Raw genomic sequence first — 16,472 nt, 5'->3', positions numbered from 1 at the left:
ATCAGAGTCACTGTGGTTACAGCTGCTAATGAAACACTGTGGGAGGATTCACATGAGCAGCAAATCCACATCAACCACAAACCAACTGTAGGAACGTTCAGTCATGAAGACATTTTCTTCCTTATTCAGTGATGATGTGTGTAAAAAAGCATCAGAAGTCAAATAGAGTAACTAGTAATAAACTCCCAACATTGTTGGTGCATTAATGATGTTTTACAGCTGAAACTTTTACTTTGGTATTCTCACATTTTCTCCTGCATGGTTTAAACTTTTCCTTCATTTTATTTGAATCACCTGTTTGTGTGATTTCTCAATGATGTCATAGGTACAGTTTCTCCTCTGTGTTCTGATTGGACATTTAAAGCAGTGCCATCATTGATGGTATCAGATCCATTTCACACGTTGTTGAAGTTCAGTCTGAAGTCACTTTAAGTCTCAAAGCTTCACTTTAACCTGCAAAGACCAACAATGTTTCACTTCTTAGTGATTCTTCTCCCCACACTGCACCTCTACACCGGATATCAGGACTCCACACTCTCCAAATTCCCAGTGTTAAAATTCAGTCATGAAACATTTTGGCAGATACAAGAAGATTCTTCTACTGTTTTCTCTTCTTCAGTTTTTAAAGATGAACATCATGATCCACACTGACACGCATTCATATTCTTCGGTTCACTGGATTAAAACTGAGCCTCTGCTCTTTATTTATTCTGTGCTTGTTTCTCGACTCACAGTTCAGTCTGTTAAACCTGCTTCCTGCAATAGGAGCAAATATCCAATGAAAGCAGAGCAGCAGAAAGACGTGCTGAGTGTAAAGCTGTCAGCAGGGGGAATAACACAGGGCTGTGAATGAGTCCTGTCACTGTGATCAGGCTCCTCCTTCTAATCCACCAACTTAGTGTTGATGAAGACTAAACAGAGAGATCACAGCTTCTTTATACTTGCTGTAGCTCACAGTTACTCTACACTGCAGATATGACGCCTCTGTTCATCTCAGTGCTGCTGGCTGCTATGTGCCTCGGTATGAACACAACTCTGTTTCTTTGATATCAATCCAACATTGACATGATTCTTTAACAGCACACTGATACTGTTTGTTGGTGTTTTACAGAATGCAGAGCACAAAAAGACAACGTGCTGCAAGCAAAAGGAGAAGAGACTGCTGCTGCAGGAGGCACAGTAACACTTGGCTGTCTCTATAACAGCAGCAGCTCATCAACTAATTATCTCTTCTGGTACAAACAGGATGGAAACAACAGCCCCAAATTCATCCTGATCCGGTTTAATGGGGACCAAGGAGACACAGCAGACGAGTTCAAGGAGAGATTTTCATCCACACTGGATTCCAGCATCAGATCAGTTCCTCTGAAGATCCAGAAGCTTCAGCTGTCTGACTCTGCTGTGTACTACTGTGCTCTGCAGCCCACAGTGACAGGAAACACCAAAACTCTGTACAAAAACCTTTGGAGCAAAGACAACAGAATACTCCACAACATCCACTAGAGGGAGCCACACACTGTTAAACTGCTCTGGTTTGTTTCATTCAGTTTCATTTGGCAACAGTGGGAAAGAAAAACTCTCTTTTTTACATGAAGAAACCTCCAGCAGAACCAGGCTCATCTGCGTGACCAGTTTGGGTGATGGGAGGAAGACAGGACAGAGACACACTGTGGAGGAGAGCCAGAGATTAATAATAACTAATGATTCAATGCAGAGAGGTGTATAAACACATAGTGGGTGAAGAAGAAACACTGAGTGCATCATAGGAATCCTCCAGCAGCCTACAGCTATTGTAGAGTTGTTGTTTATGAGGGGAGTAGATGAAGAGGAAATTATGGATGTAGTTACACCCTTTAACTAGAAGAAATAAACTGACTGTGATGGCAATGATATGCACTTAAAGATATTTTGGATGATTTGTGACTGGGCCAACACACAGCGGTGGCCCCACCATGGGTCTGATTCTGTCACTGGGTCTGGATATGGGACCAGTCTGTCGTGAGGACATTTTTATTAGCGATCATAAACATATTTTATTTGATCTCTCCTTTACTGGTGACACTCTGCCCTTTGTTCATGTGAAGCATTCACGACTAATTACTGACTGTGTGGTGGAAGAATTTCCTTTAATCTACGAGCATTTAGGAATTGCTTAGATAATTACACGGATAATTGAATCATTGCCGGTGTTGTGCCAAAAAAGTGTTTGCCTGCCAAACCTGATTTCCAGTGTTTCCATGTGTAATATCTTTATGGTAAATGGCCTGTATTTGTATAGCGCTTTACACATCCAGTCATCCACACATTCACACACTGGTGATGGCAGCTACATTGGATCCACAGCCACCCTGGGGCACACTGACAGAGGCGAGGCTGCCGGACACTGGCGCCACCGGGCCCTCTGACCACCACCAGTAGGCAACGGGTGACGTGTCTCGCCCAAGGACACAACGACTGAGACTGTCGGAGTCGGGGCTCGAACCGGCAACCTTCCGATTACAAGATGAACTCCCAACTCTTGATCTGATACAGTGAATATCATCGTCTCTCCTCCATGTCCATGTACACCAGTCTCTTCAGATATGGACTGCAATGACTTTTTAAGTGGCGCCAGTGTTCGGCAGCCTCGCTTCTGTCAGTGCGCCCCAGGGAGGCTGTTGCTACAATGTAGCTGCCATCACCAGTGTGTGAATGTGTGGATAACTGGATGGGTCCTTAGGGACTAGTAAAGCGCTACACAAATACAGGCCATTTACCATTTTTACAAGATAAGATCAGTTCCTAAGAGGAAATATGTCTTCCTTAGATCACCCCTTCAACCATGATCTCCCACACCCCATAATTAGGAATCTTTTCACCCAGTTTCTTTAAAAGATCAGAAATACTAACTCAAATGAAACCCTCAACGAGTTAGAATAGAATAGAATAGAATAGCCTTTATTGTCATTGTACAGGGTACAACGAAATTGGAGTGCCACTCCCTTGGTGCAAAAATACAATAATAAATATAAATGTAAAATATGAAAGGTACAATAAAACAAACAATAGTAAGTACAATATATACAGGATAGCAGCATTAATATAATGACAGTAAGAATAGCAGCATAATAATTGACGGTGACAGTATGGTGTAGCTAAGCAGTTTCAGTTGTTTTTGTGCTTATTTACTATGGTGATAGCTCTGGGAAAGAAGCTATCCCTGAATCTGTTTGTCCTGGTTTTATGTGACCTGTACCGTCGGCCTGATGGTAATAGTTCAAACACTTGATTGCTGGGGTGAGAATGGTCCTTGATGATATTGCCAGCTCTGCTGAGGTACCGAGAGTTTGCAATGACCTCCAGGCTGGGCAGAGAGCAGCCAGTGATCTTCTGGGCTGTGTTGATGACCCTCTGCAGTCCAGAAGTTCAGCTGATCTGAAGTCAAGTCAGGTGACTTTATGGTAAATGGCCTGTAATAATAAAAGACAGAGTGTGATTCCTCAGTGTGAAACTTTGTGATGTGAATATTGTGACTCTGAGGGAGCTTACATGGTTCTTATCTAATGGATGACTTCATCTACTGAAAATGGAAAGTATCAAGTCAGAATGTTTTTATGACTTATCATCATTTATGAAGAAAATTAAAGGAGGATTCATCAGATGTGAGTAATTAACGTCCATCAGGTTAATCAGTAGTTTAAAGCCTCACTTTAGCCTCTACAAGATATTTATGCAGAAGTTCAACCAAACAGAAGACATCAGGTCCTGAGGTCATCCACAGACTCAGACTATCACATTATCAGAGAGAAGCTCGAGTGTCTGTGACCTCTGCAGACCTGAACCTATGAAGAAAGACCTACTCTAAAAATATCAAAAGAAACCAGCTATTGTAGAGTTGTTGTTTATGAGGGGAGTAGATGAAGAGGAAATTATGGATGTAGTTACATCCTTTAACTCCAAGAAATCAACTGACTGTGATGGCATTGATATGCATTTATTTAAAGATATTTTTGGATGTATTGTGAAACCATTTATCTATATTTGTAATCTGTCATTACAAAGTGGTTTATTTCCTGATAAGATGAAAATTTCAAAGTTAGTTCCAAAATATAAAGCTGGAGACAAACATCTTCTCACAAACTATCGGCCCACCTCTTTGCTACCGCAGTTCTCTAAGATACTGGAAAAAATATTTTACAATAGATTATATGACTTTATCAGAAAAAACAATGTAATATATGAACAGCAGTATGGATTTAGACCCAAAAGGACCACAACGCATGCCTCAATGGAGTTTATAGATACAGTAACGACTGCTATTGAAAACAAAGAATATGCTGTCGGAGTTTTTCTTATATTTAAAGAAAGCATTCGATACAGTTGATCACAACCTTTTACTTAACAAACTATGTACATATGGGGTCAGAGGGGTGGCATTATCATGGGTAACAGTTACCTTAAAAACCGTAAACAATTTACCCAAATAAATGTCATAAAGTCAGAACTGAAACCTGTTGTGTGTGGGGTTCCCCAAGGATCAGTTTTGGGGCCGCTGCTTTTCATATTGTATATTAATGAGATATGCGCTATTTCACAGTCGTTGAAAATATTATTTGTAGATGATGCAAACTTACTGTGCTGTGGAAGTAACTTGGAACAACTTCTGAATGAACTAGAAAAGTAATTAACCCTTTAAACCCTAACCCGTCACTGGTGACGGTTAGCATTTTTAGCAAGGGTAGGCAACTCCAGGCCTCGAGGGCCGGTGTCCTGCAGGTTTTAGATCAGCACACCTGAATCAAATGATTAGTTCATTACCAGGTGTAGCACTTACGTGGAGTTATATAAAGTACCAATGGATAATTACCAAGGTAATGAGTAATTTGGGCTAGTGTCAGAAGATTAAGAACGACTCTTAGAGCTCTGGTACATGAATGGCAGAGAAACCAGACAAACACAGTTGTGTGGCTTAAAAGTACTTTAGTGATGTTAAGACTTTTAAAAGAATGTTGTAACCACACAGTATTACAACAGGTTTTAACAGAACTTCAAGTATAAAATTTTCCCTAAAAGAAGCAAAAAATAGAATAAAAATTAAATTGTGCACAAGTAAAAGAATTAGTCTTTTTTAAGTCCAAATGGTACCGGTGGGGCCCATGACAAACGGGTGTATTGCAATAGAGTCCGTCCGATGAGGAGTGTGTGTGTGTGATTGTCTGTCCTACCGTGCTACTTGTACAGTAGAGGATTGCAGTCATTAATGTGTAAATGAGTGTGTGTGTATATATATCGTCTCCTAGGATCTTGGGTTGGCTCGCCATCCAGGAACACTCTGGGTTCTGGAATCGCTGACCGAGTCTTTGGATTCGTCCCATATAAAAAACCTGACCTATAAACAATGGTCAAATATATGTCACGAACAATTTAAGAATAACTCTCACAAATTAAACTAGTGTCACACTGCAGTAACTACTGTTCAGATCACCTTTTCAATCAATTCAATCATCATCAGTTCAATCATGTTGTACAACGTTAAAATATCAAGGTTCAAAGTTCAAAGTATCAATGTTCAAAATTTCACAGTATCAAGGTTCAATACTTGCTTGTAACTTGCAGTAAGATTAAAGATTATCTACAAGGCCTCAAACATTCAGGAATTATAGTCACCATATAATTCACTTTTCATGGTAAACATTCATTACATCCATCAAAATAACACACTACATATATATAAAATCACAAATAAATAAGTATATTACCCCTTTTAAGAAATGGAGCAATACACAAATGCTTATCAGAACTGAACAAAGTGCAAATAATCAATTTCAATAACATGTAAACACAAGGACTCAGGCTACGAATAGGAGTATTAAAGTAGATGTGCTTAATCCTGCTTGTACAATAGGCCTACTAGCACAAGTGGAAATACACTAAAAATCACCTCCAAGTTTTCAATCTTGATTATTGTAAAACAATTGATTGACATTAAAAAATTAAGCAGGAAGCAGCATAAAGTCTGCTGACAATTATCTCTCATAAACTTATTTTCAGCTGCTTTAACCATTTACACTTTTCACATGTTAATGACTTTGTTAATGATCTAATGATCTAACTAAAGTTATATGGAAGGTATTAAATAGTATAATAAAAAATGGACCAAGGACTAATGACTACCCTGGGTATTTTATGGAAGGGACTAATACTATTAGTAAAACGAACGAAGTAGTAGATGGATTCAATGAATTTTTTGTAAATATAGGGGCAAAACTGGCTGCGGAAATAAAGGTTGATATGATAGAAAGGGAGACTGGAGGAAACATTGAAAGGAATGTTTTCATTCATTCATTTCATTCAATGTTTTTAAGAGCAGTGGAAGAGAAGGAGATATATGATATTGTCAGTGGACTTAAGAGCAAAACAAGTACTGACTGTCATGATATTGATATGGTAACGGTAAAGAGAGTAATTGATGGTATTGTAAAACCGCTACAATATATTTTTAATTTGTCTTTCCAGGAAGGGGTTTTTCCACAAAAAATGAAAGTTGCAAAAATTATTCCCATTTATAAATCAGGTGAAAAGCATCGTTTTACAAATTATAGACCAGTGTCGTTACTCTCCCAGTTTTCTAAGATACTGGAAAAACTATTTCTACAAAGATTTGATAACTTTGTGGATAAACATGAATTGTTGGCAAAATGCCAGTATGGGTTTAGAAATAACAGATCAACAGTTTTGGCATTGATGGATTTAAAGGAAGAAATAACAGAATGTATGGATAACAAAAAGTATGCACTTGGAGTCTTTCTAGATCTAAAAAAAGCATTTGATACTGTTGACCACAAAATTCTAATAATCAAACTGGAAAAATATGGGTTTAGGGGTGTGGTATTAGATTGGATAAAAAGCTATGTGATGAATCGACAGCAATATGTACAAATAAATGAGTTTAAATCTAAATTGATGGATATTGAATGTGGAGTACCTCAAGGATCAGTATTGGGACCGAAAATGTTTATTATGTATATAAATGATATTTATAAAGTATCGAAGATACTAAAGTTTGTAATTTTTGCAGATGATACCAATATACTTTGTTCAGGTGTGGAATTTCAACAGGTTTTGGAGGTGATCACACAGGAGTTAAATATTAAAGAAGTGGTTTGATCGAAACAAATTTTCCTTAAATTTAAATAAAACAAAATTTATGTTATTCGGAAACTATAAGAAAAACATTAACATTGAAATTTGTGTTGATAATGTATATCTAGAAAGGGTTAATACCATAAAATTTCTTGGTGTGATCATTGATCATAAGGCCTGTTGGAAATCACACATCACTTATGTGAGGGGAAAGTTAGCACGGGGCTTTGCTGTCTTGGGGAAAGTAAAACAATTTCTGGATAGGAAAACATTGTATATGTTATATTGTGCTTTACTATTACCATAACTGAGTTATTGTGTAGAGGTTTGGGGAAATACATATAAAAGTAATATTCAGACTATAATCATGATGCAGAAAAGGGCTATTAGACTAATAAATCAGGAGGGGTATAGGGGTAGAGGGGTATAGCGCTCTTTATTAAGACGCAAGCTATAAAATTCCAGGATCTGGTGAAGTTTAAAACAGTGCAAATAATATATAAGGCAAGGAAAGGGCTGCTCCCAATCGAAATAAGTAAATGGTTCTTAGAAAGAGAAGGGAGGTATAATTTTAGAGGGAAGTGGAATTTAAAATGACAAAGAGTAAGAACAACATTGAAAAGGATGTCTATCTCAATAGCGGGAGTTAAATTTTGGAATGAGTTAAAAGAAGAAATAAAGGTCAGTAGTGATATAAACCAGTTTAAAATAAAACTCAAAAAAGAAATTTTAAATAAGTATAAGAATGAAGAAAATGCAATTAACCCAAGACAGCAGTCAAACTGATGTTTATTTTCTTCTACAAATTAGCAAATCTAAATATAGTTTTAGTTGAACATGAGAAAATATATATATATTTTCTGTGATGTTATGTTCTAAGTTGAAGGCATTGTATACGTTTTTGTTGTTCAAATTTAGATGATGAGGATGTAAACCTGAGGGGGTAGGGGTAAATAAGTATATACGTCTGCCTACTCCTTTTCAAACAACTGCATGGAATGATTTTATGAAATGTTGGTGAATGTATATGTTTGAAATAAAAATGAACTGAACTGAACTAACTAGCATAGCAACAGTGCGTTTCAGAGACACCCAACAACTGTACCCACGCTCCGCACATCACGTGTCTGATTAGTCACATTTAGCTTACCGCCGTCCAGTGCTCAGCGTTTACGTGAAGCCACAACTCAGTAAACCTTCTGGTTTCGCTCTGCCCTCTACGACAACAACTGCAAAACCATACTTTGTGAACAATATCAGTTTAAAGGTTGTTTTTTTTTTTTTTTTTTTTTTTAAACTCATTAAAGATTAATTTCTCCAGCTTACCGATAACAAAGTTTTAGTCCGCCTGCTCTGTTCGGCTGCAGAAGCAAGAGACTGAAAACCTGGGAGCTAGCACTAAGGAGGGACAAGAGCTGCCTAGGGCTTCACCGATTGGCTGACACACGAGGAGTGGAGTAAAACAATAGGCTCTCATCAGAGCTCATCAACCATCGGAGAAACTTAACCCTTGTTTAACCAGAGCAAATATATAAATCTGTGTCCCATTTTTATTTAAATAAATATTTTGATCTCGTTTCATTTTCATTAAACAGGGACAGTAAGAACAGAAACAATGAACATTAAATGTTTTACTTTTTCTTCTCTTTTTGTTTAAGATGATTTTAGGAACTGGGTTACACAGGCCTCTGGAGAACTTCAAGACATGTTGAGGTCATTTAGCCATTTAAATCAGCTGTGTTGGATCAAGGACACATCTAAAACCTGCAGGACACCGGCCCTTGAGGCCTGGAGTTGCCTACCCCTGGTTTAAAGGCTAAATTAGGTCAGCGTTTAAAGAATTAAATAATCAGAAGACCTGTTTTGACCACAATAAATTAACATTGAACCTGAGCAAAACAAAATTCATAATATTTGACAATTGCACGTATTCTATTAACAGTAAACTGACAATGAATAACACAGAATTAGAGTATCTTAGATCAAATTTCTTGGTGTGATAATACATCACAAACTATCCTGGATTTCCCACATTACTCATATCAAAGGCAAAATATTGAAGTCTCTGGCAATTCTCTACAAGGTTAAGGATCTCATAAATCAAACATCTTTATATACTCTGTGTTGTTCTATTATACCTGAGTAACCCAGGCTTAAGTGTTCATTAAGGTGTTTGTCACATAGATATAAAATAAACTCAGAGATTAAGCTGGTGTTAAACACGCGGTGATTAGTTTATGTAAAACTGTAGTTTGTTGTTGTTCTGGTTTACGTGCTGAAAATGGTTTTATTTGTGTATGTTCATGTGTTAGACTTGTACACAGTTAAACATAAATGATCGATTAATGTTGAATCCTGGATATGGATTTGTAAGCTATGAAATTTGAAATAAGGGGGTAGGAACAGGAAAAGTATAAACTTCATCCTTTTTGAGCAGACGCATTCTGTAGACAGATATGTACATGAAAACTTGATGATTGCTAACTTTTGTTTTTTTCTGTTGTTATTTCAATTATATTTGCATGTTCGAAATAAATTCTTTCTATCTATCTATCTATCTATCTATCTATCTATACTATATGCCTTAACAACAATATAGTTTAATATAAGTGAAGCATTTAAATATACTGCAAAGTAAGTTAAAGTAACATCGACGTGAGTTATTTCCTGTTGGATCAAACACCAACAGGAAAAATAGGACCAACCGGGATTAGCTCGGAGATTCTTAGTGGAGTTTGAGGACTTTCTATCCTCCACCTTCAAGCTGGAAAGAATCCTTCTGCTGGATTTTCATTTCCATGTGGCTGACAGTTCATGCCACGCTGCTTCTGACTGTCTTAATCTCATAGACTCTTTTAATTTTACCTAACATGTGACTGGGCCAACACACAGCGGTGGCCACACCCTGGATCTGATTCTGTCACTGGGACTGGATATGGGACCAGTCTGGATCTGATTCTGTCACTGGGTCTGGATATGGGACCAGTCTTTCGTGAGGACATTTTTATTAGCAATCATAAACATATTTTATTTGATCTCTCCTTTACTGGTGACATTCTGCCCTTTGTTCATGTGAAGCATTCACGACTAATTACTGACTGTGTGGTGGAAGAATTTGTTGAAGTGTTTGATAATAATCTACCTGAAACTGATGATGTGGAACAGCATGTGGCCTCCTTCATTTCACAGAGTCTAAAACAAATACACAGTGGCTCCTCTTAAAATCAGGAAAGGCAGCACAGTTAAATCTCCACCCTGGATCACAGAAGCTGTCTGCAGCTTTACATGAATTTGCCATAAAACTGAGCTCCTGTGGAAAGCCACAAAACTTGAGGTTCATAAGCTCTGCTTAAAAGGACTGTTATCTACCTTTAATGACAAAGTGAAAGATGTGAGAGCCACTTATTTTCTAAACTACTTGCAGTAAATTGGTAAATGGCCTGTATTTGTATAGCGCTTTACTTAGTCCCAAAGGACCCAAATACACATTCAGTCATCCACACATTCACACACTGGTGATGGCAGCTACATTGTAGCCACAGCCGCCCTGGGGCGCACTGACAGAGGCGAGGCTGCCGGACACTGGTGCCACTGGGCCCTCTGACCACCACCAGTAAGCAACGGGTGAAGTGTCTTGCCACAACAACCGAGACTGTCAGAGCTGGGGCTCGAACCGGCAACCTTCCGATTACAAGGCGAACTCCCGAACTCTTGAGCCACAATCGCCCAGTAAGAAAAAGAAATCCTGAGGGTCTGATACAGTGAATATCATCGTCTCTCCTCCATGTCCATGTACACCAGTCTTTTCAGATATGGACTGCAATGACTTTTTAAGTGGCGCCAGTGTCCAGCAGCCTCGCTTCTCGCTTGCCATCACCAGTGTGTGAATGTGTGTGTGAATGGGTGGATGACTGAATGTGTAAAGCGCTACACAAATACAGGCCATTTTATCATTTTTACAAGATAAGATCAGTTCCTAAGAGCAAATATGTCTCTCCTAGATCGCCCCTTCAACCATGATGTCCCACACCCCATAATTAGGAATCTTTTCACCCAGTTTCTTTAAAAGATCAGAAATACTAACTCAAATGAAACCCTCAACGAGTTCAGCTGATCTGAAGTCAAGTCAGGTGACTTTATGGTAAATGGCCTGTAATAATAAAAGACAAATAAAAGAGAGAGTGTGATTCCTCAGTGTGAAACTTTGTGATGTGAATATTGTGACTCTGAGGGAGCTTACATGGTTCTTATCTAATGGATGACTTCATCTACTGAAAATGGAAAGTATCAAGTCAGAATGTTTTTATGACTTATCATCAATTATGAAGAAAATTAAAGGAGGATTCATCAGATGTGAGTAATTAACGTCCATCAGGTTAATCAGTAGTTTAAAGCCTCACTTTAGCCTCTACAAGATATTTATGCAGAAGTTCAACCAAACAGAAGACATCAGGTCCTGAGGTCATCCACAGACTCAGACTATCACATTATCAGAGAGAAGCTCGAGTGTCTGTGACCTCTGCAGACCTGAACCTATGAAGAAAGACCTACTCTAAAAATATCAAAAGAAACCAGCTTCAAAACCAACAACCAACCTCCTCTACATGGACCACTGACTTCATGATATTTTCTTTAGTTTGTAATATTTTGCCCTGTAAAACAATTAAAGACCACCTTAAATAACTTTGGTTATAAAAGAATCCCAAAGTGTGTTAACCACAGGAGGAGGAGTGACTGAGAGCAGAGAGGAGGAGGAGAGATTCAGGGAGGAGCTGAGCTGTTACTGAACTATAGAAGAGAGAAAAACCTCCACATTCAACAGAGTTCAACACAAAACAAACTTCATGTTCCTCAACATGCTGTCATTACATCACTGTGTGTTTCCTCTGATTCTTCTCACTCTCACAGGTATGCTCACCTACACAGGAAACTATGTTCAATTCAAATGATTCATTCATGTCAATTATTTATTGAAAAACCTTCTCTGTTCCTTCAGGTGTCACATGTGATCAACTCACTCCAGTCAAAGATGAAGAGTCCAGTGTAGAAGGCAGCACAGTTACTCTGACCTGCACGTACAAAGTGTCAACTGGTGATTATTTCTTCTGGTATCGACAACATCCAGGAAAACCTCCAGAGCTCCTGATCTCACACTCTGCTTCAGGGTCAGTAGGAGAAGAAAAAGTTCCTGGATTGAAGATTCAAGTGAAGGGAAACCAAATCAACATGAGCATCTCCTCTGCTGCAGTGACAGACTCTGCTGTGTACTACTGTGCTCTGCAGCCCACAGTGACAGGAAACACCAAAACTCTGTACAAAAACCTTTGGAGCAAAGACAACAGAATACTCCACAACATCCACTAGAGGGAGCCACACACTGTTAAACCTCTGATTCTTGTGTCATTGGACTGATGACAAAGACAACAGAGAAATGAAGCAGTAAAGATCAGAGACAGAGACAGAGCTGCTGTGGAAGCACAAAACTATTTGATTGGCTGAGCTATTAAACTGGCCCTGCCCACTGAACATGAGCTCATCCAATGACATTATTTGTTGGTCATTGTGCTGCAGTGGAAGAACATTGTTCATGTGCTGTCTGTCTGGCTTTAATAACTCCAAAGACATGTTGCTGCACCTCTTTTTGCTTCTATCTCACATTATAGGTGAGTTTAAGAACAGGGATTAAAGTTTAGTTGAAGCTGCTGCATTAAGCAGATATACAGACTGCATTTCACTACTTTTCTTCTTTCTTTTTCCAGGACTAACAGCTGGAGACTCAATCACTCCTCAACAAACTGAAGTCACTAAAACAGAAGGAGAATCTGTCAAACTCACATGTAGCTATCAGACAAGTTACAGTAATATCTACCTTCACTGGTACAGACATCATTCTGACCTTCAGGCTCCTCAGTTTATACTCTGGAAAGGAGCAAAAGACTACAGTGGTTCTGAATATATTCCTGATAAACGATATGAATCAGAAACATCAGATACAACAACTACTCTGACCATAACAGCCCTAACCCTGGCAGACACAGCTCTCTACTACTGTGCTCTAGAAACACAGTGATACAAAGTGTAGAAGAGGCTGTACAAAAACCTGAACACAGATATCTGACTACTCTTCAAAGAGGAGGGAAGTGGTATTCAAAGCACAGCTTCATATCAGATGGATTCTGCTAATTCCTGTTTTATCAGAGTCACTGTGGTTACAGCTGCTAATGAAACACTGTGGGAGGATTCACATGAGCAGCAAATCCACATCAACCACAAACCAACTGTAGGAACGTTCAGTCACAATAAAAACTGTCAAACACCAAAAGCTGCTCATTTACACTATTTTATATTTAGTGGATGAGGACATGCAAAAATGCAGCAGAAGCAAAATAAACAGAGTAACAGAGGTTTATCTCTTTAAGTTAAAATCTCTCACATGAAGCTAAAAGTCCAACCAGGAAGACCATCTCATGCTTATTCCATTTATTCTCTTTGAACTCATCACATCAGATGATGATGCTCTCCTTCATCATTGTCCTGCTCTCATGTTTACGTGTTTCCCCTCTCAGTGTCAGATGGATGCAGCCCTCCTCCACCTTTCATCAGGACCAGAGTCTGTGGGTCCTTCCAGTGAGGTCATCAGCAGTCCTGCTCCACATCACATCCATCCAGATGTTCAGCATGGTTCTTCAGCCCTGCTCCACCACAAGAGTCCAGACTCCCTCTGATCTAAACACTGAGGACTCCTCACATGTTTCTGCAGCAGCAGGGAGAGTTTCCAGTGAGCAGCTTCATGTCCTCACAGTCAGGCGGCTAAAATAAAGAAAGCAAAGTGAACAACACACAACTGTAGAAATTCTGAATATTCTAGATTGTTCTTGAATGATGCGTGCAGCTGTGAAAATGTCAGGTAGTGGTCAGCTGACCACAGGGTCGGGTTTAAAAGAGAGGCACCACCCACCTCAGATATCGTACCCTTCATGTCAGGAGCTCCGAATCCCTGCCGACATCAGTCTCCATCTGCTTCAGTAACTGTGAGTGTCATCTCTCTTAACTCATTTTCTCATCCCGGCTCCGTTCGCTCTTTGCCTGTAACATCGGTAAAATGGCCTGTGATTGTATCCACCCATTCACACACTGGTGATGGCAGCTACATTGTAGCCACAGCCACCCTGGGGCGCTGCCGGACACTGGCGGCACCGGGCCCTCTGACCACCACCAGCAGGCAACGGGTGAAGTGTCTTGCCCAAGGACACAACGACCGAGACTGTCGGAGCCAGGGCTCAAACCGGCAACCTTGAGATTACAAGACAAACTCCCAACTCTTGAGCCACGATCAGTCCCGAAGCCCTGTTTCGTGCATGATTGCTACTAGAGTCACTGGGTGCCTGTCCCAACCCATCGCTAGCCTTCGCCGTGTTTGGGTCTAGCCAGCACACTACACGGGCGCGCTGAATTATTGTGTTTAATTCGCGTGTTTGCCCCGATCGTGACAGAAAGCTGTTGTGTAATCACAGCAGTCCAGACTTCAAACTTTTGGACATTTCAAACTCCAGTCGTTTGATGGTTTTCCAACAGAGTTCTTAAAGTATGACCACACAGCAGATTCAGAAGAACACTGAACGTGCTGTCGATGCAGGCCGACACCGAGGACCTGCTGGTGTAGTCTTTGCAGGTGAAGCATGGATAAACCAGTCTGCACAGATCAGACTGAAAGGTTCCAACAAGCAAATCCATCCATGAGTGTCATGGTGTCAAGGTCTGATGGTCCTCACTGGTCGATCTGCCCGTGATGTTGTGTTCTCGCTCCCTCTCCCCTCTCTCTGTGTTTGTTTATGTCCGGCGGGGGTGTGCACTCCTGTGAGCGTCCTGAAGCCTTCGCACCTGCTGCTAATCTTCCGCCATCTTAGCTGGACTATTTAACAGAGCAATTGACCTTCAGTCAGCGCTGGAGTATTAGCAAAACCCGGTAGTGTAGCTGCTGGTGTGTGGATTAAACTTTTCCCTCAGGAACTACCTCGTCATCTTTGTGCTCTGTTTGTTTGTCACCAGGGACCACGAGGAGAGAGGAGAGAAATTTCGAGGGCTAATCACCAGGTGGGACGAGGGTTACTGGAGGACACGGGGTGTTTATTCCCTACTCGGGCACGGAGGAAAAGGAGGAAATCACCCACTCACCTTTCATTGTACATGGATCAGCTGTTCACTGTTTTCACCACTTTGTAAATAAATGTAAGGGGCTACTAGCCCCGCTATGTAGGGGTGAAGAGGCGCACAGGCTGCCCTGAACGACTAAAGGGTGGTAGGATCCGAGTCCGTGACCCCCCCCTAGTACAGTTGACCCTGGTACTTACTTCTGTAAGAATGATTTTAGCTGTCTGGCTGCTACAGGCACAGAAGAGGGGCTCCAGGATGAAATCTTGAGACACGATGCCTGCCTGGAGTATACTATACTATCAGACATAAACACAGCCTAGTCTACCTTCCCTCTGATTTTCTGTACCCCAACCAGTGGCCAGGGTGCCCCTACTCCAAGGCAACTTGGGTTAGACAAAAACAAGAAACGGTCTCTTCCAAGTGTTACGAGTCCAAAATTGAGGATGAGAGTAAAACAATGATGGTCCAGAAGAGGTCGGTCAAACAATTGATTTTAATGAATGCACGCCGCGTGGAGAGGTGTAAACTGCAAAACATCAGTTGTACATCTCTACCCAAAATACACTCTAGATTGCTTTTATAACATCAGGGTATTGTAACGCCCCTTCTTGCGTTTACAAGCGCGTAATTTGCATGTACAGAACATTCATGTATTTTAAGAATTAAATGCAAACACAGAGGTTCCTCCTTGTGGCATACTCTTCCGAATATGGTGATGATCTAAGGCCTTTGAGGTCACCATGGACTGGACATCCTTCTGTCACCTGTAACTAGGCAAACTCAAACGCAACAAGAAGCTGAATACATTCAGGCCTTTGCTCAGACTAAACTAGAGATGGCACGATACCACTTTTTTATGTCCGATACCGATACCGATATCATAAATTTGGATATCTGCCGATACCGATATTAATCCGATATAGTGTGTTTTTTAATCAATAAAACTGTTTTTTTTTAATATCTTGCTGCATTTTGTATAAGTTCATACTCAAGTTTAAATAAACAACAACACTAAAGCTATTCTGTTATACCTGTATGTAAAAAATACACTGCACCCAAAATATTTCATAGTTCAGCAACACTGATCAATCTAATAAACTTAAACCTACTCCATCCTTCCTATTCTGGTATTTTAAAGAGTACTTAGCAGAAATATTAAGCAACCTAACTAATAGGGTTGCAAACTCCCAGCAAAA

General features: G+C 40.0%; 1 gene segment (V, D, J or C); it reads left to right on the top strand.

The window, feature by feature from the left end:
- Window positions 1–789: 789 nt before the first annotated feature.
- On the top strand, window positions 790–1,513 carry LOC134616417 (T cell receptor alpha variable 18-like). The segment is given in 2 exon segments: window positions 790–1,021; window positions 1,112–1,513. Coding segments are annotated over 2 exon segments (438 nt in total).
- Window positions 1,514–16,472: the final 14,959 nt, after the last annotated feature.

The sequence above is a fragment of the Pelmatolapia mariae genome, linkage group LG18, assembly GCF_036321145.2.
Source record: "Pelmatolapia mariae isolate MD_Pm_ZW linkage group LG18, Pm_UMD_F_2, whole genome shotgun sequence".
Classification (NCBI taxonomy): domain Eukaryota; kingdom Metazoa; phylum Chordata; class Actinopteri; order Cichliformes; family Cichlidae; genus Pelmatolapia; species Pelmatolapia mariae.
This window is presented reverse-complemented; position numbering and strand designations above follow the sequence as displayed.